We start from the raw sequence: 25,955 nt of genomic DNA, 5'->3' as shown, positions 1-25,955 counted from the left end.
ACACTAAATCATTCAATGTTCATTCAATAAAAACTTACAACTAAAACCATGGAAAATTCAGGATATACGTTGTCAGGTAACCCATGGTAATTCAGCTAAACTGTATTCTTAAAAGTACAGAAGTAAATTGGGGCTTTGTCCCTACAGCCCTGGGCCCTTCTGCTGGGATATTTGATGCACACTTTTGTTTTTTATTAGGGCAGAACGTGATGCTTTCACTCTATGAGAACTAACAGTCTGTATCTCTTGCCCAGGTTCTGCTGATTTGCATTCTTCTAGCTAGCTCTTCACCTAGCTCTTCAGACAGACGTTATTCCTCTCTGGAGGCTCATGAGCTCCACAGGATCTGTAATGTCTCTATCCAGTCAAAGAAACAACTGCTCTAATGATCTGCAACCAAACAGTACTTTGCATTCAGAGCAGAAGAATGACATGGGAGTAAATTCTCTCTACAGTCGTGAACTGCATTTTGCATGGCGTTAGGTTGCCAGCTTTGCATATGATTTCTTACAACCTGTCCAAGGTGGCAATGGTTGCAAATATCCATCATAAATGACACACCAGATCAACAGGTTCCAACATACCTTTTTCACTGAGAACTGTTCAATCTGATTGTTCTTCCTTTTGAAGAGTTTCTGAACTTCTTTAAAGACAATCTGTGCCCCGTCCACATCACCGGTGGCTCCCTGACAAACTGTGAGAAACCATCGTTGTAATCCTTAAGTATTAGGGGGAAAATGCCAGTAACGGATACCTAGGTTGATGATACTTGGAAAACGTTACCAAAGGAAAAAATGGGAGCAAATATTTTAAAAGACTGTTACACGTGGGACTACACCACCCTGCTGATCGTCGTTCCACCATTTCAACAACTATCTCCCGGGACTTCCCTGGTGGCGCAGTGGTTAAGAATCCGCCTGCCAATGCAGCGGACACGGGCCCGATCCCCGGTCCGGGAAGATCCCACAGGTCTCAGAGCAACTAACCCCTGTGCCACAACTACTGAGCCTGCGTGCCTAGGGCTCGTGCTCCGCAACAAGAAGCCTGGGCAACGCAACGAAGAGTAGCCCCTGCTCGCCAACTAGAGAAAGGCTGCACGCAGCAACGAAGACCCAACGCAGCCCAAAATAAACAAAACAAAAAAATCTATTTCCCTGGCGCTAGGTTCCCTGAGCTTTGGGGTGGTGGGGGGGGGCGGGGACAGGTGGGAAAACTACAGTCCTAAGTCCTCTTTGGGGAAGATAGTCTAGTCTTGAACATTAACAAAACCCCCAGATATTATCACAGACTACAGTCCATTTAGGCTCACATACTCAGAAAGTGGAAGAAAAAGGAATCTAGGCAAGAACACTTAGGAGCCAGGAGGACTGTGAAAGCCTCACGGTAGTAGAAGGATACCCCTGCACCTGGCAAGAAAGGCATGAATTAGTCCTGCACGTTTACTGGGCACCTACCACCTACAGCCGCCAGCAAGAATGTGAAGAAGAAACACACACGTTTACACCCAGAAGAAACTTACATTTCAGCTGGAGAGAGAAGACACACAGTCCAGAGCTACAATGTATATAGTGATGAGAGCCTTGGGAGTCCTGGCACCAAAGTACTTTTGGAAAAGCTCAACAAGGGAAGGGATGGTTTCTCTCTGGAGTGATCAGGGCAGCTTTGAGGAACTAAGAGTCAAGCTGAGCCTTGGAGGGGGGTAAGATTTTGATGGTCTGCATGCTATCTTCATCCCACCCAGAGCCCCCGGCAAAGACGTAGTCGTATTTCCTTTGGTTCACCTGCTCGCTACCTTCTCCAAACTTCACACCAGGCTGCAGTCCCATCCCTTCATTGGAACTTTACCAACTACTCTTTGTTGTCCTCTTTTCAACTCCCATGAAGATGAATTCATTTCTGTTAACTTTTTGTTGCTTTTGTCTTTGCCACATATCGTTTTTCAACCCCCAGTTGGAATGTCCATTGATTTGCTAGTTCTTTCTTCTTTATTCGAGTAGTCCTACAACTGGGTGGTCCCGTACTCGCACTTCGGGGCTTGGTCAAGCCAGGCACAGGGCTATGGCATGTCAGAGGATGGGCAGCTAATGGCAAGCAGCAAGGTTTGCAGAAAGCTGACGTCATCAAGGTGATGGGAAAGGCAGAAGATTTCTACTGGGAATAAGTGGGGTTAGGCTGAATATTCAAAAGGAGAGATCACCCCCAGTTATAAGAGCAGCACTGCTCCAGATGTGGTGGCCTGAACCCATCCAAAATGACCTCATCGGTTGGGTTATAACATTACAAAACCAGGAAGAAGTTCAGTGATCGTTCTGTAAAACAACTCCAATATATTATAGATCAGGGGATGTAGAGGTCCAGGAAAGTAGAAGTCTTGCCTGAGGTCACACAGTAGATCAATTAAAAAGAATAATTTCCGCTGCCCCTAGCCTGAGGTCTCCTCAGATAACTGGTAACATTATTATATAGTCACATAATATTACAAAAAGAATGAGCAACTGTGGGTACACAAGAGAGTCATAACCATCAACAGTAACAGGACCTGAATTGCCTTTGCAGTTCTACAACACTAATACCTCAGATCCTGAAGAATGTACACCACCTCCTCCCAGTACAGTTGCAGACAGTTGCTCTAAAAGACGCAGATGTTTGAAAGCATGAGCGTCTCTGATTTACCCTAAGTCTGAGACCCACACAGAACTTAGGATGCTTGGCTCATCCATTAAGACTAAGCTTTTCGGTTAACTTCTGGGTAACATACCCAACAGAATTGAAAGCAGGGTCTCAAAAAGAACCGTGTTCACAGCAGCATCACTCACAATGGCCAAAGGGTGGAAACAACCCAAGCATCCACTGACGATGAACGGATAAACAAAACATGGTCTGTACATACAATGGAATATTATTCAGCCTTAAAAACGAATGAAATTCTGACACATACTACGATATGGATGAACCTTGAGGGCACTACGCTAAGTGAAATAAACCAGCTTCAATCAAGTCCACTTACCTAAAATAATCCAGTTCACACAGACAGAAAGTACAGCAGTGGTGGTTAGTGGCTGGGGAGGGGGGAGTTATTGTGTAATGAGCATAGCGTTTCAGTTTGGGACAATGAAGTTGGACAGTGGTGATGGCTGTGAAGGAACTTAATGCCACTGAACCACACACTTAAACATGGTTAAAATAGGGACTTCCCCGGCGGTCCAGTGGTTAGGATTCTGGGCTTTCTCTGCTGGGGGCCTGGGTTCGATCCCTGGCTGGGGAATTAAGATCCTGTAAGCTGCGTGGTGCGGCCAAAAAAACCTTTTTTTTTTTTAATGGTTAAAATACATTTTATGCATATTTTACTGTAATAAAAAAAACCTCTCAGCCATAAGATGAATAAGGTCTGAAGATCTAACGTATAACATGGTGACTACATGTGATCATACTGTATCGTAAAACTGAAATTTGCCAAGAGAGTAGAACTTAAATGTTCTTACAAAAAAAGAGATAAATATAAAAAAAGAAATAGCACAAGGAACTAAGCCCCGAATGGTAGTGTTTCTGGTTGCTGAATGCCCATTTTCTCCGACGCTGCCTGTAACACGTACCTGTCCTTCAGGCCAACTCAAATGACAGCTCCTGCAAGGAGCCTTCTCTGAGAGCTTGACAGAGTGACCTTCCCTCCCCTCCCCACATACTCTTTAGGTGGAGCTCCTACACATCTGCACGAAGGCCCCGTGGTGGCGCCTAGAGTCTTTCACGCTTTATCATCTGCTACAACTGGTATGATCCTGAGACTTCCAATATCTGGAGAATAAATGCTCCTCAACACACCCACACCGTACCATTATTTCTTCATGTTCTATGCTCAACAACGATTAAAAAGAAACAGTTGCCCACAGTGACTACGTGGCCCCATTACACCCTAACGACCGCTGGGGGGGCGCTGCAGCCTCTCTGTTTTCGTTCGTCCACGTGCTGCGCACACCAAGCCTGCTACTTTCATCTGAGATGCCTGTGAGTTCTGTACACCAACCCTTAAAGTATCCTAAGCAGCGTACTGAAAATAATCCTGTTCAAACATCAGCTATAAGAGCCATACGAAAACGGATTAATACCTGCGGGGCTTGCAGGAAGGCCTGTGAGTGTAAGGGCCTTCCGTCCTGACTGCTCACGGACTGTAGTTTCAGAACATCCAGGACAGACACGTTAGTCACCATCTTCTAATTCTATCTTATTTTAAAGAGACCAGTTAAGGGGATGGAATGACAGGAGACGTTTTGTTAAATCCAAATATTCAGAGAAATAAGAAGATATTGAAAATAATGTTTGGATTAGCCTTAAATTTTAAGTAAAAGAATCACTTATATGGGTGTGTAAGGAGAGCTCATTGTTAGAGGCAGAAAATGTACAACTACCTGGGTCTCTTCAATCTCCACCTGGACCGTTCTGCATCACAACTGCACTTCATGTATTGTAGCTCAGGGCACAGACAGCTATTTTGTCCACCAGGTGGCAGCATGTCTCTATCTCTTCATTTAAGGGTAAAAAGGCAATACACACTGATATGCCTATCAGACATTACAGTTGTTTCTGCTATAATGACATGCAGTGTTGAATTACCTTGTGTTCTGCAAAATCACACTGTAATTATAATAGGGTTAATAAGTAAAACAAGGTTGGAACAGACTACTCAAAATCCGTACAACTCTGTAATCAGGGTACTAACAATCTAAACAAACGTTAACACGATTTAAAAGACATGTTTTAAAATTCTTTAAATTCCTAATAAATCAAAAATAGATTTGAGAAAATAAAGGAGAGCGGTAAGGGTAAGTTGAGGCTGTTTAGGACAAAACCAAAAAGCTCACAATAAGCATTTCCGGGACCCAGCATGTGACCAACCCAGCCCTGAGGGGACGTGGGGAGGGGCAGGGCGTGCAGCACCGAACCACCCCGCTGTTCAGATGGGCTGGGGAGAGCTGCTCCTCAGCTGCTATTTACTTGTAGCCCAAAACAACACACGCTGTGGGAAACTGTGAAGAACACAACTTCTGCACCCTCTGCCATCACTCTCCCACCGGCCAACGCGCGTCAGCGAATCTGAGACAGAAGGGCGCGCTGCGGCCGTGCAGACCGTGGTCTACTCACCTGCGGTTAAATAGGCGTAATAGCACTGGGACCACCGGGACTCGTTTTTTAGCCTCTCAAAGGAGTCAAACGCATCCTTGAAATTCAGCTCTATCATGCTGCACCAACCTGTGAAAGAGATATTTCTAGTACGGGACCCTAAAGTAATACGCTCTACAGCCCATCCGTACGTTACAAACGTCGTATTCTGCTGACTTTCTCTGTGAGGGCTCCACGTCAACAGCCTGAAAACTTCCTAAGTATCTTTTCCCTCGTAAATATTTTCGATATGATGTTTTGAGTACACAAGGCATCTCTGATTTCACAACCAATGAAGCAGTTTCGAAGGGAGGAAAGTAAAAATTTCTAGGGAAACCGTCCGATTTGCCTCCCCCGGCTGGAGATCAACCCAAGCACGGTGGTTCTTCTCTCCCAAGAGCAGGCACCGGCGCAAAGAAAGAAGCGATGCCAGTAGATTACACACACAGTGACCATCTCGAAAAGCCTCCCACGCTCACCTGTGCATTTATGATCACAGTCAATTAGCAACCTTTCCTGAGAATTGGAGAGGAAGCCAGTGAGAAATCAAGTACTTGCCACCCTTCCCTCTGCAGGGGCAGAGAAAGGACCCCACCTCTCCCAGAGCAAAACAGTTAGGGTGGCATCCTGGGTGGGGTGGGGGGGCAGCAGCAATAAGGAAACAAGGAATTTTATCCCTCGTTGTTAGTAACGGTATCTCCCATCCACGGAGCCATCCCGTTGTGTGTCAGGCAGGCATCTGATGTAGTTCTTGTTAATCCTAGTGCAGTCTTGGAAAGGTGGCTGACGGCGTCCTCACCTGCCCAAGGAGAAAGCCTAAGGCATGAAGAGGCTTCGGGACTTGCTCAAGGTCACACGGCTAATAAGAGGGAAGAACTGAGGGTCGAAGGCCATTGCTCTCTCCTGCCCACGATTTGCCTCCATAAAAAAATTCTGTTATCCGCTGCACCATGAAGCAGTCATGTCACCTTAGACCTACCATTTGAACTAGAGGGATGAAGGGGAGCCACACTTCCAGAAAATTCAGTGTCAAATTCTGTGGGATATGATATGAAGTTGACATATTTTAGAGTAAACATGGGGGCTAATTCTTTCCATCCTAAAATGGACATCGAGATAAGATTTGAATTAAACGCCGCAACAGAGGTGGGAGGCAGCACCACAGCTGAATAAGGAGGCCAAGTCCTGACTTTGCTATTCCCACTTCCCCCCACCCCAACCCTGAGTTAACCTTCCGAAGTCCTTAGCTCTGGGTTTCGATATTTCCAAGATTCCTTCCGTTCTGACATTCTACCCTGCCACAGACCCGGAAACAGTGCACACACGAAAAAAGGCCACCATAATCATTTCACAATATATTCAGGTATCAAATCTCCATGTTGTACACCTTAAATACAATGTTACGTGTCAAAGGTATCTCAATGAAACTACAAGAAAAAAGATAACAGTGTCCTAAACAAGAGAAATAAAAGGACATCGAAGCTAGTCCCTTCCATTCAAGTCCTATACTGTTTCATCGGTTGTGAAATCAGAGATGCCTGGTCTTACTCAAAACATCACATTGATAATGTGTTTCATGTTCCATTCCACATTATGGCTACTAACCAGAGCTCCAGCAGAGTTTACAGGAAAATACATTTCCCACTGGATCATACCTCATCTCCACTCCCTAAGCTATAACAGGCGTTTAAAACATAATGCTGATTACTGGGCAGTTCTCAATCTTTTAGTTTGCACTCTTCTTTAAAAAAAAGATTCAGGAAGACAGTTATGTCTACAGCAGGCAAGCAAGTGGCAAACAAATGCCTCCAAGTCTGTCTATAAATTCCCCTCCAGGAGGGGAGAAGCGGGAGGAAGCAGCTAACATATGTGGCCAGGCATCCTGTCTGATGCTCATCCGGCTAATTTCATCTTAATTACACAGTTGCTCCCAGGGCAGGCGCCTGAGCTCCAAGGGCTGCCACGAGGGTGAGGTCTCCAAGTTAGCTGGCAGAAGAGCTGGAATTGGAATCTACGTGCCCAATTTTCTCCTAAGCCGTAGTTTTCTTCTCAGGCGAACATTGGTGGGAGGGAAGAGAAAACAGTCCTGAATTCTAATATCCAGTCCAATAAAATATTCACAAATGGTTTTTACTCAATTAATTTAAGTTCACCTATCATCCTAGAATCTAAACGTTATAAGGAGCAAAATATTAGAAAGAAGAAATGAGAATTCATTAAGTACCACTACTTGCGCTATGGTAACAAAGTCCTATTATTACACAAGGCAGCAGGCATCTCACAAAGACACAAACTGAAGAGCATTAACAATGAAAACGTGCACAGGAATGCGTTAACACTGCAGGACAAGAAGCTGGACGTTCAGCTGGACATGAGCTATTGCATTAATACTATTTCAATGACAAGGGACCGGACAGACATTCGATACTTACCAATTTCATACAGACACACGTGTTGGATTTCCCTCTGGTCTACTGCAAGTTCCAGAGCAGTATGGAAGGAAGTCAAGGCACTGTTGATTTGACACTAAGGAAAAAATGACAACAGTTACTGGCTAAGATCTGTCTTTAACATTACGAGCATCCTAGTTCAAAAGCATCCTTTCCCTTGGTAGTCAAGCAGATTAAGCAGTAGAGAAGAGGGTGATGTAAAGGTTTCTGGGAAAACGCCCCCTTTCCCCTCACATGGTTGTGAGCTGAACAGAGCGCAGGCCACTCCTCCTTCTGCTCGGTCAGAAGGACCCACCAGTGAGGGCTCGGCTCACACCACCCTCTCCCACAGCGGTCTCTGTGCACACGTGCACTAGAACTTGGTGTGTGATCAATACAATGATTTGCTGATCTGGCTCCATGGTACAGGTAAGCTCGACAGAAGAGGGACTGCATCTCACCCTCCTGCATACACCCACCGGGCCCAGAGACACTGGCAGTCAGTACTGCCCAGGGCCAGTCCATTAGCCCAGCCCCAGCCTCTCCCTGTTCCGGGAGCCCCTCACGCTCTACCACACAACCCGGTGATGTTCTCCGAATGCTTCTGGTCATCAGCCCTCTTCTCCCAACACTTCAGAAATTCTCTGAGGGTCCAGATTACACTTCCGACTTTTGCATTCATCTAGCACTGTCCAGAACCCCAGTAGACTCTCAAATGCCTTTCCCACCGTTTCCTGGTTAAATACATTTAGTGTTTTCTTCCATGAAAGATCTCGTTCAGAGTCTGCTGATCTGATGCCACAAGCACCTGGTAAGAGCACCTAAAAGGCACCATCAGGATAAAAGGGAGGTAAACTAAACCGTAAATACAGCAACGACAGGCGTTAAGTATCACGCATCAGTAATAATATAAATCCTAAATGTCCCCAAGATGCGACACAGCCTGCCCTCACTGACACGTGCCCAGGAGCGCTCCTTTCTCCCTCCCGCAGGTGCCAGCGCCTCTCTTCCCGCCCTGCACTCAGCCCTCCCCTCTGTGCTTCCCTGTGTGCCTCCTGCTGCTGCTCCCAGGCGACTCCCTTTCCAAGGCCCCTGGCTGCCTCTTCTCCCCCAGGGCAGCCAGGTTGGGGGCATGAAGGGTCTTAGAAGAGGGGCTGCTGGTTTCCCTGAGACCAGACCCACCACGTTCCTCAGCTCCTTGAGTGATGCACGGTCACTGCAGGAGGCCCCAGGACTCCACACAGGGCACAGATGAGTCAGCAAGGAGATCGGCAGGACAGTCTGTGACTCAGGAACTCTGGAAGCCAAATGACTCAGTAACCACGGCCATGGCTGGACCAGTGACTGTTCATGCCCCACAGTAACACTTCACTCTGCTATCAGCAAGGTTCAGACTGTAGCGTTCGACCCTGTATCACCACCCACAAGTGCTCGGAAGATACAGAAGGTAGCCACGGAAGATACACATCACTGTATCACTAATTCCTGTTCTCAACTAGCTCAACACCTAGTTGAAGGGAACCTCACAGGAATGAAACAGGCCTCCGGCTCTTAAGTCAGACATTTACACTGATTGTGAGCACACAGCCAGATACCAAAGGTAAAAAATCAATCAATCTCTAATGAAAAGCAAGTGTGTGTGTGTGTAGAGAGATCTGGACACTCATTACTCCCATTTCTAACTTTCCCCTTTCTGGATCAATACTTCTTTCCCTGCATCACACATGCATTCAATTTAGCCTATTTGCACAGAAACCACAGGGTTAGGGATTCTGCTTTTGCATGCACCTCCCCAGTTTCCCAAGTTAATGGCATTCAACCATCACCCCCAGGATATTTCCAGATGGGCCATCACTACCAAGCTGACCCCAGCTGGGGTTCAGTGCATGGCAGTGCAACGCCACGCTGCCCTTCAGAGGACAGAAAACTACTCGGCGAACATTTATCAGGCAACTACTGGGTGCCCAGGATGGAACTGGACTCTGAAGCCACCAAGATGAGTCAAAACTAAGCTCTGAACGCAAGAAAAGAAAAAAAGAAGCCAAGTAATACCTGAATCAACGTTATTTCTCTTAACCCTTTCAAAGACTCTGAGATAGGTATGCATTAGTTCCATTTTCGGATGAAGAAACTGACGTTCAACAACGGTAAGTCAAGGTCAGGGAGCTAGTAATTGACTAGTATTCAAATTCTGCTCCAACTGCATGCTTTCTTCAGGGAGAGGGATGCAAGTGTGATTGATTAAGCTAAGAATCTGGAGATGGGGGAGAGTCCCTAGATTATCCAGGCGGCGTTAAATGCAATCAACAAGTATCCCTACAAGAGGGAAGCAGAGAGAGGGTTGACATAAGCAGAGGAGAAGGCAATGTGAGAGGACGGAGGCAGAGACTGGAGTGATGTGGCCACAAGCCCAGGAATGCAGGCAGCCACCAGAGGCAAGAGGCAAGGAATGGACTTTCCCTAGAGCCTCCGGAGGGAGCGCTGCCCTGCTGACCACCTTGATTTGGGCCCAGAGAAACTGATTTCGGACTTCTGGTCTCCAGAATTGTGAGAGAATAAATTTCTGTCGTTTTAAGCCATAAACTTTGTGATAATTTGTTACAACAGCCTTGGGAAACTAGAACAGTATTCTTCCTTAAAGATGAAACTGTGAAGAAAGTTCCAGGCTCTTTGTGTCACAAGCACTTGAATAGAACTGGGAAGTACTGAGACCACTTACGGAGCTTAAAGGCATTACCCCAGGAGCAAGCATAACTACAAAACTAATTCTACTTCTAGGCTGATCACTCATTAAGGAAGTACAATGAACAGCCATTAAATTAGTGGAAATATAGGTCCCTTTTCACCAAAACAATTCAGAATAAAAATGATCTATGGGAGTCTTTATGGTTACAAATTAAAACATCCACAACCCAGCAGAGAAAAGAGGATTAGCCTCAATTTGATACTCGATTCCCAGTTTAATTTTTAAAGAAATACACATACCCTGAAGAAAATATAGAAAATGGATTCGTAGGAAACCAAGAATTACTACTATACAGGCTTTTTGCCTCATGAATTGTGCGCTGATACACTGTGTCACAAAAACTACTTGAAGCCTCAGTCTCCTTGCTGGTAAAAGGAGAAAAAAATGTTGGCAAGCTTTTATCTGCTTCCAGAGGAAGCCATGAAGGATAAAAGCACAAATCTTTGCCAAATTAAATGGAGCACATTTACTGCCAAATTAAAATCAGCAGGACTTACAGCTACAGCACTGTCACTACAGGGATACTGTGTGTTTTTCCAGTTACTCGGGACTTCCTGATAGGTGTATTCTTAGGCATTTTATAACACTTGTGGCAACTGCAAAAGGGTTTTGTTTCTCCATTTTATTCTCCGAGTGAATGTTGCTGGTATGTAGGAAACCTGTGGATTTTTTCAAATTGATTTTGTACATGTCACATTATTATACTCAGGAATTTTTATAATTCTTAATCTCTTTTTCTCTCGGATTTTCCAGGGAGATATTCAAACCATTTGCAAGTAACGATAGTGCTGTCTCTTCATTTACAATAGACAATTGTAACTGGGTAGGACCTCCAGTTAAAATACTGAATATTAAGCAAGCATAGCACGTATCCTTGGTTTATTCTAATACAAACGATGTGTATACGTTATTATACAGTATATAAAAGAATATGAAAAAGAGGATGTTTTAATGTTGCACCATGAAATACAGTTTGCTGCATGCTTTTAGTAGATGCCCATTTTTACCAAATAGAGAGGTTTCCTTTCTAATTTGCTAATAGTTTGTTCGGTTTTTTAAAATCTGGGTTGGGTAGTGCATTTCATTAAATGCCATCTGGGCATCTATCGACAGGAGTGAATGGTTTTATCAATGACTTCCTTAATGCAGCGGATAACAGGGACACAGTTCCTGGGGCTGAACCACGAGTGCCTTTTTGGAATAAGCCCTACTAGGTTGGAATACGGCATTTACCAAATACGTTGCTGGATTTGATTTGCTAATATTTATTTAGAATTTCTAGGTTCAGAATGAAGTGGGGTTTGTTTAGTGCTCTCCTCTGCAAGTTCTGGTGGCAGAATAATGCCAGAACTTGTAGACTGGCAGAAATTATTTTCATATTCTCTATGCTCTGGGACTACGTAAATAAGTAGCTCACTCTAAAGCCATACCTTCCAACTGAATAATTCATTTGTTTCAATTACTGTAATATAAATGTTTTCTTTTAATGGGCACACAGTATAACGAAGAATGTTAAATACTGGTCAATAGTACCAGATTTCAGCGCCAACTTCATAACCTACACAATTTTGGACCTTAGGAAGTAATTTTTGTTTATACTCTCAGGGATGCTAAAATAAATGAATTCATGTGAATAAAATGCTCTTAGGAAAGGTAAACTGTCTTTAAAACACAGGTATTGTCTATAGGTACCTTGTCTCCTGTTAATAGCACTGGGAAATAAATCACAATATTGTTTTCTAACTTTTAGGACAAAGACTTGCAGTAAGTAGCAATTCAGCTTCTCACAAATTATTTCAGAACCCTGGGAGAAATTCCAGATTTGTTTTTAATTAGTAATGTTTATTTTTTAGAGCAGTATTAGGATTATAGCAAAACTGAGCAGAAAACTCAGAGACTATTTTATTATAAAATAGGTTTTTTAAGAATGAAAGAGTTGTCAGTTTCTCATAATTGTGTTTCTGCAAGTTTCTTATTATGTTTAAGAAAAAAATGCTATTTCTTAGGAATATATAATTTTACGACTGTTAGTTTAATTGTCAAGTACCATAAAGTTTTAAACCAGCTTTGTTCCATTTAATGCATTTTGCCCTCGATTTTTAAATTATCATTGCTGTCATTTTTTAAATTTATGTATGCCTGATATATTTTGTCTACTCTTTTACTTTCTACTTTTGTATCACCATTTAAATTTTTTTTTTTTTTTTTTTTTTTTTTTTTTTGCGCTATGCGGGCCTCTCTCACTGTTGTGGCCTCTCCCATTGCAGAGCACAGGCTCCAGACGCGCAGGCCCAGCGGCCATGGCGCACGGGCCCAGCAGCTCCGTGGCATGTGGGATCTTCCCGGACCGGGACACGAACCAGCGTCCCCTGCAGCGGCAGGTGGCCTCCCAACCACTGCGCCACCAGGGAAGCCCCATTTAAATATTTTTAGTTAGCTTGTATATTTATTTACTTTGTTGGATTTGTCTTTTTTATGCTGATCTGAGAGTTATCTTTTATATAGCAATATGGTAAACATAAATGGATTTAGGTAACTAATACTTTTCATATTAATTTAACTTCTGTTTTTGTTCCCTTGACACTTTTTTCTTATTATACTATGTTTTGTTTGCTTCATCCTCTTCAGTCCTTTTTTTTTTTTTTTTGGCCACACAGGTTATAGGATTTTAGTTCCCCTACCAGGGATCAAACCCAGGCCCATGGCAGTGAAAGCGCTGTGTCCTAACCAGTGGACCACCAGGGAATTCCCTGCAGTCCTTTAGAAAATGTAAGTTGTCTTTATAATTCTGCTTGTGGTCACATAGAGGTTAAAAAAAAACAAAACTAGAGAAATTCCATATTTTATCTAGCAGGTATAATTAGGAGCTGTTTGAGTTAAGATTCTACCACAAATATACAAGTGTGTGCTCTTGCCTGGAGAGACAGGGGACAAAGGAAAATGAAACATGTAATACAAAGGGATGGACAGACCATGGGCAACATTTTCAACCCAATTAAAAAAGATTAAGTTATTCTGAAGCTATTTCCACATTAATATATTTTTAAGGTCTTTAGAAAGTAAAGATCTCAAAGTACAAATATGAAGACACAGTAAGTATGAATATTTTTCAGAGTTAGCACCGTAATCTTGGGGTTACTAATGTTACATTCTGTTTTACTCAAAGATTTTCACTAGCAATACCAAGCCAAGAGGATTCTCTCAGTTCAGCTACCTAGCAAAAGGTTCCATTTCTAGGGCTGCAAAAAAAAAAAAAAGTGAACATGGAAACAAAGCCAAGTTCTTTCAGGGGCCTGGCCCAGACTCTAGTGCCAAAGGGACACCAAGTTCCAGACTTGCCTGAATCTAAAATGCCAAGACTCCACTTCCCAAGCACACAGTTTCTTTCTGTACCACCTCCAAGTTGCATTTAACATTGAATGACATCACTAACTCACAAACAAAAAGGTCTCAGCTCAGAGCCAGTCTGCTGGTATTCAAATGAGGCTGGTGTCACCTAATTCTGTGGGTTAAACTCCAGAGCTGAGAGCACCGGGCAGTGGCAAACTGAAGGATGTTCACCACTGCAAACATCGTTCCTGTGGACCCGGTTGCTGGGGAAGGCGCTGCCTGTGTGGATGGCGCTAACGTGCATTTGCTTTAGAGGATTTTCAGTTCTGTTAGACAAGTAAGCTTGTGAAACACAGGCACATTCTCTCAAGATGTGTTAAGTAACTGGTCAGCAAAGAGGTTGTCAGATGCAGGCAGAATTCCCGAGATGTGTTAATACAATAAGTACTTAGCAAGTGGAGCGTGTGTGTGTGTTAGAAGAATGAAAGGGCAAAGAGATATACTCAAAAGACCAAATACACAAAACACACTACATGGTCAGAATACTAACTATACATGAGAACTGAATAGCCATGAGGTCTTAAATCTGACCCCCCACTGTTGATGCCTATCCTGGCACCATGTGTCCTCTGCCCAAGAAACACCAACAAAACCCATGATGGTCCATCCATTTAATTAGCTGTGGCCAAGTGTACTCATCCCTGTGGGTTTCTGATCAAGTGTGTCACTGGCCCAGGGCAACTCGCACCTATGGGCCCTTCTCTCCTTGTACCCCCTCTCCTGCCAGTGAGGAAGGCTGATGTGCAGAGTGAGGCAGGACACTGCACATCGTGTACCCAGGACCCAGGTAGCGGGGCCCTTCCACCCCACTTGCACCCTGTCCTAAGAGTGTTAACCCATGCTACCTTTTCCCCCTTGCTCCTGGCTGTGTTTTATATCGATTTAGTAAGCTATGTGATTCAAGCCCATTTTAATTTGGCCTGGGAGTCTTTCTGTCCTGGGACCTCTGGGAGAACCTGCCGGGTAATATATTTGGAGGCTACCAGGGTACCAGTGACATCTATGTGAAAAGAAAGAGGAAAACCCCAAGTGCCTGGGAGGAGACACTCTCATTGGCACTGCTAACTGTTACGGGTTGAACTGTATCCCTCCCCAAAATTCGTATGTTGAAATCCAAACCCCCAGGATCTCAGAATGCAATTGTATTTGGAGATAAGGTCTTTAAAGAGGTAACTGTATTAAAATGAAGTCTTTAGGGCAGGCCCCAATCCAATATGACTGGTGTCCTTATACAAGAAAAGGAGATGAGGACAGACGTGTGTGCATACAGAGGAAAGACCATGCGAAGACAGAGGGAGAAGGCGGCGCCCACGAGCCAAGGAGAGAGGCCCCGGAAGAAATCAACCCTGCCCACCTTGAGCTTGGACTTCCAACCTCAGGACTGTGAGAAAATCAATTTCTGTTCTTTGTTATGGCAGCCCTAGGAAGCGAATACACCACCTAATTATCAGAGGCATCCTCTCTTCAGGGAGCCATTCGCCCCCTCTCCACCCTCATGTATGTGTTGGGAATGGAAAGGGTCCTGCTTCTCGGAAAAATTTTCTGGTCTCAGAGAGTATGAGTACCCGAGCAAAGCCAGGTAAATCACAGTACCCACCCAGCTCAACACCCACCCCTGGAGTTTTTCTTACCAGTGATGAAGGTGGGCAGGTGTAGTCTCTGTCTGTGCAGGCACTCACATATGTGGTGCATCAGTTATTTCCTAAGGTATATTGTATAGTAATGTGTATAAATAGTAGACTACCTGCCCCAAAGGTTTTACCAATTTACATATGTGCCAACAGTTTATAAAAGGCCCATTTCCCTAAACTATGTTTTTAATACTAGCCAATCACTTTTCAGTGTTGTTTTAATTTGCATCTCCTGGATTGTATCCTGAGGTTCATATGATATTGGCCATTTGTATGTCTTATTTTATAGCTTGTCTGTTTCGGTGCTTTGACTATTTTTCTTTTTGTATGTTTATATTTACCCTTTTAATATGTTCTAATTTTGCAAGAGCTCATTCTAAATTAAGGATGCCAAGACGTAATCATTTGTTTCCTAGCTTTATTTTTCTAACTTTATCATTTTTATATAATATATAAGTTATTTTGGGGTCAATTCTACAAACCTTTTGATCAATGTATGATCGATTCTATCAGTCTTTCCCTTAATGTTGTGGTTTTAGAGTTATGACCACACAGTCCTTGGTGGGGGATGATGGAGCTTTTCCTACTACTATAAACACTGACTCCATGAATTCTGCATAATTAAGGAAAACTTTTCAAAATGCCATAAATACATGGGCTGCTCCCATTCTGACAAAAACCCAGGAGCTAGAGAAATAGAACAATCATTACAGCACAACTAAGTGGGAAGAGCAAGAGACCAAAGTGTTCATTCACTACACACACACACATCCTCTCTAGGAGCCAGGCACTGGTCAAGGCATTTGAGATAAACAGTGACCCAGAGAGACAAAGTCCCTGCCTTGTGGAGCCTCTGTTCTCCTTGTAATGTGGAGAGAGAGACAAGGAGCAAATCAGGAAGACATCTAATGCCGTGTGTCCAATGAGGATGAGTCTCTGGGCAGACACGAGGTGGGTGGTAATAAAGGGGACAGGGTGGGCATGGTGGGAGCTGGTGGTGGTCAGCTACCCACAACCACCAGCCATTCATCTGGCCCTTGTTACTGTCTTGTACAATTACCTTTTCATGCATTTACACTGCTAACTTCATAATTAGATGATAAGTTCATTTTGGGACACAAGCCTTTTATAGTTCTCTTGGCATCCCCCCAGAAGGCCTTTTCCATAACAGGCTACAAATCTCTGATTACACACAAATAATGGAATAGAGTAGTAATGTTTTCAGCACCTCCACACAAATGGACAGCAACCCCCATGGAAAATGAGTTATGTAACCAAACAGAATAATGCACCAGCTGCAGAATTTCCTTGGTCTCTCAACAGTTAGGCACATGATTCTGACAAAAATTTGTGATGGAAAGTGCTTTATACTGAATTTACAACCAAGACAAGATTCTGTCTAAACAGGAAAATCCCTGACCAAGCACCATGTGCTTAGTTAGCACTTAGCTGTATCCATGTTACATTACTTAAGGCTGACAGGGAAGGCACTGTCCTCTTTTTACAGACAAGGACACAGGCTCAGAAAGCTCTGCCGGCCAGGAATTGGAAGAGCCCATTTGAGCTGAGCTACACTATGGTGCCTTTTAAAACTGCAGAGAAGGAATTTATGAAAATAGCAGTACACTTAAAAGAAATATGTTTATGTTAAAGGCACTATCAAAGAATTTTAAACAGGGAAAACGATAATGCAAAGAATAGAGAAATAGAGAAAAACGAGTCTACAAAGAGTCACACTACTCAAAATAAGACAGCAATTCAAGATAAACAGATAAACCTGGAAAACAGAGGGAGAGGATTCATGTCCATACAGACTTTTATGAGAGAAGCAAATAGAGGCCATAATCAGGAAAGTGACTTTGAACAGTTTTCCTAGAACTGAATGACGTTCTCTGTGAAGGAAGTCAAATGGGCGAGCTGGTATGTGGGTTTTTCCAAAGAGGAATTAAAGACAAATTGTAAACAGCAGGAATAATGCCAGGTAGTTACAGTTCTGAAGGTTCAAAATCCATGACAAATTTTTTAGAAAAGCTTTGAGAAAATTCTTTCCTTTTAAAAAGTGTACAATTCAGTGGCTTTTAGTATATTCACAGAACCATGCAATTTGTACGCTGGAAGAAATCTTAAAAATCAATGTAGCCTAGTTTTTCTCAAGTGTGCTCTACAGAATGCTTCTAGGTCTCACAGGCTACAGTATGAAAAAGAATTTTCCTGGCCAATTAACTTGGGTAAACACAGCGTACTTGCAGACTCTATCTCCCTCGTGATGCAAAACTAAAGTCTCCGAGAAGCCCCAGGATATCCTGATTTCAATGACATGGAACCTCTTTTCCTGGAACATGTACTAACTAGTCCGTCAAATCAGTGCTCCCGGTAAGATGTTTCCGAAAAACACTGATTTATACCAACCCCCCTGATTTTCCAAATAAAGAACCAGAGCCAGAGAAGACTGGCTTCACTGAGGAGTCACTGCTCTTCCAAACTGACGTGTGAGCGACCATGTGGAAGTAGAGAGGGTTTTCACTCTTCACGAACCAGCCAACACCAAATCTTCAGGCTTTTAGTCCAGTGCTCATTCTACAATGCTACGCGCCCAAACCTGAAGGTCTGAAGCTGTATGACAACAAACTCCCACAGCTAACAAGTCCTCTATAAGAAGCCACAGAGAAATGAGGACTCGTACACGAAACAAAGAAACGCACAGATTTAGGAAACCAATGTGCCCACACATTGAGAGTCCAAAATCATAAAGAAAGGCAGAAAAGTTCAATATGATACTATGAGGAAATAGAGAATTTCACACATGAGCTCTGGACAGGGGTAGGCAAAAGTAGGGAACACTATGTCCTAAAACTAGCTCTGTGCCACCCGGCAATGGGAGTTTGCTGTACACTTACTGTCCTCAGAAGAGTGAGGAACGAAGACATGAAAGAAACACTGCCTGCGTGGATATGTGAACCCATGTTCAAAATGGCAGACAAGTAAAATACAGTGATCACCTTTCCAATCAAGCATTACGGAAAAATCTGCCCCTGAATAAGCAAGCAGAAACGGAAACAAGAACAATAAACACAGCCCTGAGAGCAAAGGAAAACAACACGTGTGCTTCATGGACACAATTAAATATGAACAAGAAAGTCCTCTATGAGAAGGGAGGCTGGGATTGAGAAACAAAATCAAATCATCTGTTGCTGCCGGGGTCACCCCTACTCCACCCACATCTCTCCACCAAATGCTCCAGCCCCAATGAGCTTGTATCTCTCCATTATCTGGCCTTTTCTTGGATCTGGGCTTGAGTGCAAGCTCATCCCCCATGCTCTCACCTCTCACCTGCAAACTCCTACAGACTCTTCAAGAGCCAACCCAAATACCCCCACTCCTGGGTCATCTTTTCCAGCTGCGAGGGTTGCACCATGGGTGAGCCACACCATGCTTTCCCTTCCCATAGGCCTGTTTTTATGTTTCTCAAAGCCTGGCCACATCTGCATCTGCTTACATGCCTGCCTGCCACGTGGTCCTGATCTCCCCCGGGGCATGAGCTCTGTCCCTGTGGCTGCTAACGCATCAGCCCCAGCAGCAGCCCCAGCAGGGCTGTGGTCATGTCTTTACACCAACAAGGACCCATGCTCAGAGCCCCAGGACAGCACGTGCCTCCCAGATTAGCACCTCCCTAAATCTCAACAGGGAACCTACGCCTAAGGTACAAACCAGGGGCCCACCTCAACAAGGAGGGAAGTGAGGCTTAAAGAGATTAAGCGTCTCGTCCAAGGTCACTCAGCCAAAGTAGAGGAGCCAGGACTCAGCCTGGGCAGTTGGCCTCCAGAGCTGAGCCCTTAGTCATGATCTGTATCTTATTATATCACAATATCACAGCCCCCCAAACACTCTCGGTTAACCAATGAAATGCAAGCTGAATTTCAAGGAATACAATCGAATCCCTAAACAAGAATACTAATACTTCACTATTCTAATAAGACAAATACGATAAAGTATTAAGAAAATGAACTATAAAACAAGCTAAATTAAGAAAAACTAGAAAGAAAATGGAAGTAGAAAATGCATTGATAAAAAAATCAAATCTCTCTCTATAAAAGCCCACATGATAATCTAAAGCCCAATCATAAAATTAAGAAAACACAAATTTATAAAAATACCACCACAAATAATAAAAATACCACATTTACATGTCTGGAAATAGTCATCATATGTTTAAAAATAAGTGGAAATGAGAAAAAGTAAAATATAAAACTAAGATGAATGTAGCAGTAAGTAGATGTCTTAAATTAAGATTCTTGAAGAAATAAGATAAATTATTAAAGAATTTCAAAAGGGTACTTAGCAATGACTAACCAAAAAATACATTCAAATGTTTAATTACCTTAAGTGACTTGCTTCTCCAAAATGCAGGAAAAAATTCCATTAATCAACTCATTTTTTTAAAAATATCAGGTTTATTTCTAAAGCCCAAGAATAAGCTCTCCTGAATATTTATATTTATACTAATATTTAAATGTGTTATTTGCTAGTAAGTTACACATATGGTTTTTTGCACATATATAATATTACATTTAGAATGTATATATATATATGTAACTTATCAGCAAATAAAAGCTAAAAAGAGAACTGAGTTGAGAGAGAAGGCCTGAATTCTAGTTCCTCCTTAATCCAAAATAACTATATACACATGCACATACTTATTCTATCTGAACCCACGTTTACTATATATATGACAGGACAGATGCAGGTAAAAAAAATTATAAAGTAATGAGAGAAAGAGTGACATGACTAAATGAAGAGATATTCTCAGAAATGAATAAGAAATATTATAAATATCAATTAAAATGTCCCTATAGTATACAGAACCCGACAAACTGAAAGCTGAGTATATGTGAGAAACAAGTGGATAAAAATACTAAATAATATATATTTTTAAAGGCAACAGTGATGTATTTATTACATTTAAAACATAAAATCACAATTGTCAAAACCATGTAATATTCGTTTTAAAACATCTATAAAAGGTATAAAATAAAGGTATTTCAAAAACAGATTGCATCTATCTTAAGGATTTAGTTCAATAACAGGAAGAGAAATACCCTTAAATTAATGTTACTATTCTTGAATCCAACAGGTATCAGAATTAAACCACACCCACCTCCACAGGCAAAGAGGTATGAGAATGTAAGACTTCTTAAAACATCATTTTACAATCTGAACAAAACAGTCTATGTGTCCCAGTTTGAGAAGATAAATTTTATTTCTGAAAAAATGAAATCTACAGTGCTTTCTATCACAGGGAAATACTGGGAAATCATAGGGGAACAACTGTTAAATATCCCAATATCCCAATAGCCCAACAATGGGAAATATCAAATTAGTAACACAATGGAAATCTAAACAGTTTCCATACCAGTTATTTACAAAAACTATGTTAAAACATGCAAACATTAGGTTTGTAAGCAAAAGTGCCTGAAGTCTAATATGTGTATATTAAAGATCACAAAACAACTTGAAACAAAACAGCTTAGAATTTAATTATTGCTGGGTTATTTTTATGAAGTTGCTTAACATCTTAACAATAAAGTATTATGTATGTGTTTTAAAAAGAGAGGCCCCGCCTTGTCACCTGTAGCATGCAGAAGGACATGCTGTGACAACCCGGTTACTCACACGTGATTCAGCATTAATGTCACTGAGTAGCGGAATCGGTTTAGCCGTATTACTGTCAAGGACACCTAACAATAGATCATGCATTTAACCCCTACCCTTAGGACCAGGGTTAACGTAGGCAAGGGAAAACTCATCCTCTTATGCACATTTAGTGAGCTTAGGGATATAAATCAATGTTAACCTTCTACTTGCTTTTCAACCCAACAACTTGTAAAGATAGAGTTAAAAGAAGAGCAAATGTATTTAACCTATTAGCAATTTGGGTTATCATCATCTCATTTCAGTGAACAGAGTCATTAAACCACACGGTATGGATTTATCACAATGGAAAGTGAAGACAAATATATCCTGCACCTCTCCTACACCATATTAAGCCAATCTCTTATTTTGTGTCCTTCTGAGAATAAATGGTAACCCTATTTTTCCTGGTGCCTGAAGTAATAAAGAGAACCACATAGGTCGGAAGAGAAAACTACAATTAACAGAACTTCAGGGAATTGTTTCTCTTCCTGCATTGCCTTTTTCCTGATCCTATAAATAATAACATTACCTCATGCTGGCAAATCATGCTGTTCAGATACAAGAGGCAGGCTTGCTCGTCAACAGATGCAGAGAAACGCTGCCACCCAACACCTCTGATTAGTCAATATGCCCCCGAGTTGGGTGCATGGGCACAGGCCTCCCTGGGTTTGGCATTTCTGTGCTGGCCCCTACTCTCCATGACCCCCGCAGGCCTCCTGCCTCTTGTCTCTGTCTGAGAAACTCATCACCAAGGGGATCAACCTTCACCTTTCTGTCCCTGCCACAATCATGAACTAAGGAGCTAAAAAGCAACACAGATCTCCTGCTTACTGTGGGGAGCACCAATGAAAAATGTAATTTCATCAGTAAAAGTCCAGAGAGAAAGGACTACAGCCTGAAATGATGAGTGGGAGGAAGCTCCAGAGCCAGAACACACGCACGCTGGGGTCAAAGCGTAAGGGCCTTTCACACAGAACCATGCAGGTAACAGAAAGTAAGGAGATGGCTGGGACTTCCCTGGTGGCGCAGCGGTTAAGAATCCGCCGGCCAATGCAGGAGACAGGGTTCGAGCCCTGGTCCGGGAAGATCCCAACTAAGCCCGTGCACCACAACTACTGAGCCTGTGAGCCACAACTACTGAACGCCCGCACGCCTAGAGCCCGTGCTCCGCAACAAGAGAAGCCACCGCAATGAGAAGCCCACGCACCAAAACAAAGAGTAGCCCCCGCTCACCGCAACTAAAGCCCGTGCCCAGCAATGAAGACCCAACGCAGCCAAAAATAAAAATAAATTTATTTTTTAAAAAATCACCTCAAAAAAAAAAAAAAAGAAAGTAAGGAGATGGAACACCAAGGTGACAAAGTAAAGGTCAACCATCAAAGCCATCCCTGCAGACATTACTCATGGGGAAAAGAAACCACATCCTATCACACACCCTGCTCAGAAGCAAGGACCGGGGGGAGAAGTACAAACCAGAGCAGACTGTGCATGAGAAGGTGGCATTTATCAGAGAGAACCAAAAAGGCAGCTTTGAATACGAGAAAGATGGTACGAAAAGGCCACACACACACACAGACATGGTAAAGTTCACTAGGACTCCCTCAGTGTGGCCTCAAGGCCTTGTGCACACTCCCACTTGGTCCTCGTGAAGTAGGGCTGTCTCCGCTGTAACTGAGGAGCTGTTATAGCACAGGGTCCACCAGGCTGAGCTCAGGGAGCATAGGGGCTCAGCCTTCTCACCTTGCCACTCCAGCAAAGAGCACAGACCTCATCGATATCCAGGTCCTTTTTACTTCCTGTAAATTTATTTAATTCCTTTCTTTAGAGTCACACTTCTTTAGCCAGCCCATCAGAATTTCAATATCTGATTCAGTACCCTCCTTAGTAGGCCATCCTCTTACACCAAATGTCAAGACATTCTTGCACCATCTTCTTCTGCATCGGTAGCAGAAACAGGTTTAGGTTCCACCAAGAAAAGTAGACAGTCCTTGATAACCAGCTTCCTCTCTTAAAGAAACGCCGTCACTCACACTGATCAATGGACGTCCTGCCAACAGACTCATCTGTTCATTTGACAAACACCCACTGAGGGCCAGGTCTTGTGCTGGGCCCACTTCTGCTCCTGAGAAGCAAATGTGTGGTTTTTTGATGTCACCATGCAGGATATTTAGAAAGTATGGGTCCAAGCTAGGAAGACAGTCTCAAAGTAAGAGTTCCCAAAGTGCATAAAGTAACTTCATTAGAATATGTCCATCAACTGTCATTCATTCAAATATTTGAGCGTTTAGAGACAGATAAGTAGATTAATATTAAAAATTAGTTTTATAACCAGTCACAGTATACAAAGTATGTATATGAAACTATGTATACACACAAAACCAAGCATGTGTATCTGTATATTATATACTAAATAGACTGTTAAAGCGGGAGGAGGGGGGAGTTGTGCAAATCTGTATTGTTTAGAGAAAAAAGAGGAGAGAATTAAAGTTTATTAAAATGTAGACTTTCCCTAATACCTTTAAATAATCAAGAAAAATACTCATTAATCACTTGTACGTTAATAGACTACCACTACCACCACTACTGTAGGTTTAATGGGATGGAAATAAATATAAAATTAAAAATTATAATTATCAATTCATATTTTAAAATGGAGGTTGCTATATAACCCTTGGGTCAACTTCCTAACATCTGTGTGCATTATGGAAATTCAGGGAAAAGTAAACATGGGTACGGTACAGTAGCTATAGCCCCTCTAGCTACACACACGCATCTTACCCATCACAAGCCTAGCTCTACTGACAACTCTCAACACCAAAACAAGTTCTTTCTCCTAAAAAGAGAGCAAATTTGGTAACACTGCTTCCCAGGCTTAAGCACTCAGTAAGAATAACAACCACCATCACACCACTACTTGGATAGCGTTTATCACATGCTAAGTACTGTGTGAACCCATTTATTCCTCACAGCAACATGCTAAGTCACATGGGAAAAGTCAACAGGACAGGTAAGGAGGGTAAGACAAGAGGGTGGAGAGGGCCAGAGGTGGGGGTACTTCAGACACACAGTGGGGAGAAGCAAAGGTGGTAAAGAAAGAAAACTCTTCCTGCAGTCTGGCCAAGACTCCCGAAGAGCAGAGAAGCTTGGTGTCCTGAGATGCACAAGGACCCCGTGTACCACCGACGGCATAGAACTTCACTGCTATGTCAAGTCAGGCCACAACACCGGGGAATAATGAAGACACGGCCACAAGGGTTATGCAAGTGGCAGGTCAGGGGTGGACGTGTTAAAGACCACCCTCCCCTACGGATTCCAAACTGTCCCAAACAATGAAGGGCAAAGTATGTAAAAAGCTGTTGATGACACTGAAAGAGAAAGTGGGCACCTGCACATGATTCGAAAATAACAAGGAAAGTGAACACTAACCAGCCCGTGTTGAGCTAGTCACCCTGTATGAGGGCAAGCTTACATGAAAGCAGCTGTGCAAATAACTTCTTCAGTGACTCAGAATCTAAAAAGTTAAGTCCGTGTCATATGATGCACCTGTCAAAATTAGAGCCCCAGACCATGTTCCCTGGAGCCTGTCCATAAAAAGGTCTCAAGGCGCCCTCTCTCTAACCTAAATGCTCACTGAAAAGGAAAAAGGTTTTCTGTAAACAAATTCATCAACGAAGCCCTGTGTGTTTTCATAAACTGAGTTGGGAGCTTAGAGGCCTTACAAAAAGCCTCTGAAGACCCATGTCACAGCCTCTCTGAGCAATTCTTCATCAGCAAATGAAGGATGCCACCAGCTGACACCTTCCTACATGCTCACCTGGGAAGACGAACGAAATGCCACTGTCCAGGCACCGTAATACCTCAAGTTAGCCCTAAAATTCTGTTATCCTCTAAGACTTTGGGAAGAGCCAAACAGAAACAACTGTCACACTTCACTTGACCCTCAGGCCACAGCTCACCAGTCAAGAGCAGTAACAGGTCTTTCAGTCTTTTTTTCTTAAAACCAAGTATCAGTCGGGTAAGCAAACTGCCCCATGACAAAGGAGTTCTAACGACCACCACCGGCACTCAGATTCCAACCACCACCGGCACTCAGATGCCAACGACCACCAGCGCTCAGATTCCAACCACCACCGGCACTCAGATTCCAACGATCCACCATGAAAGAGACTGACCGTCTGCTGAGAGCGATCATGGTCACTGTGTACCTCCCCAAACCGTGCTTATAAGAATCCTCTGATGGTGCTGTGGCTTCCTCATTTCTAGAATCATCCCAACGACAATGAATGACCGCTCACTGTTAGCATTCACTCCGTCCCTAATAGGGATGACTTGTGGACAAACTAAAATCATGCCACATTGAGTTTCTGGAGAACAAATAAGTTATTAATTTTGCTAAAAGTTAAGCATTTTAAAAAAATATTTGTTTGTTTATTTATTTGGCTGCACCGGGTCTTAGTTGTGGCCTGCAGGATCTTTAGTTGCAGCATGCGGACTTCTTAGTTGTGGCATGCATGCGGGATCTAGTTCCTAGACCAGGGATCGAATCTGGGCCTGCTGCATTGGAAGCGTGGAGGCTTAGCCACTGGACCATTAGGGAAGTCCCAGCATTTTTGTTTTAAAATAAAAAATTAATGAAAATGGGAAGCATAATGAAATATAAATCCTGACTTTTACATTTCTATTTAACAGTTTCAAAACCCAATTTAGAGCATTCATTGATCAAGGGAGTGAGGGGAGAGACGTCTAGTACGTGCCTGATGCTCTGGCCTCATTGCTGTGTTGTACACAACTGTAAACGTCAGGCTCTCACCCCCACTAGGCAAACCTCCTTTGAACACTAAACCTAGTATCTTCGAGTTCAGAGTTATTCAGAATGTCAATTGCTTAAAGGAAAGGCATTACACATCTAAGAAA

The 25,955-nt window shown here is 42.9% G+C and overlaps 1 protein-coding gene across 3 annotated transcripts in view; it reads right to left on the bottom strand.

Moving 5' to 3' along the window:
• Positions 1–25,955, bottom strand: part of TTC39C (tetratricopeptide repeat domain 39C) — a 103,330-nt gene that overhangs the window by 12,436 nt on the left and 64,939 nt on the right. For all 3 annotated transcript variants that reach the window (XM_082667449.1, XM_082667447.1, XM_082667448.1), the window contains exons 7-9: positions 7,587–7,680; positions 5,137–5,244; positions 585–694 (exon numbers count right to left, since the gene is read on the bottom strand). In XM_082667449.1, the coding sequence (XP_082523575.1) occupies positions 585–694; positions 5,137–5,244; positions 7,587–7,680 (312 nt within the window). The remainder of the gene's footprint in view (positions 1–584; positions 695–5,136; positions 5,245–7,586; positions 7,681–25,955) is intronic.

The sequence above is a fragment of the Grampus griseus genome (genome assembly GCF_964374135.1).
Source record: "Grampus griseus genome assembly, chromosome: 12".
Lineage (NCBI taxonomy): Eukaryota > Metazoa > Chordata > Mammalia > Artiodactyla > Delphinidae > Grampus > Grampus griseus.
Note: the sequence above shows the minus strand (reverse complement) of the source record. Positions and strands in the feature narration are given on the sequence as shown.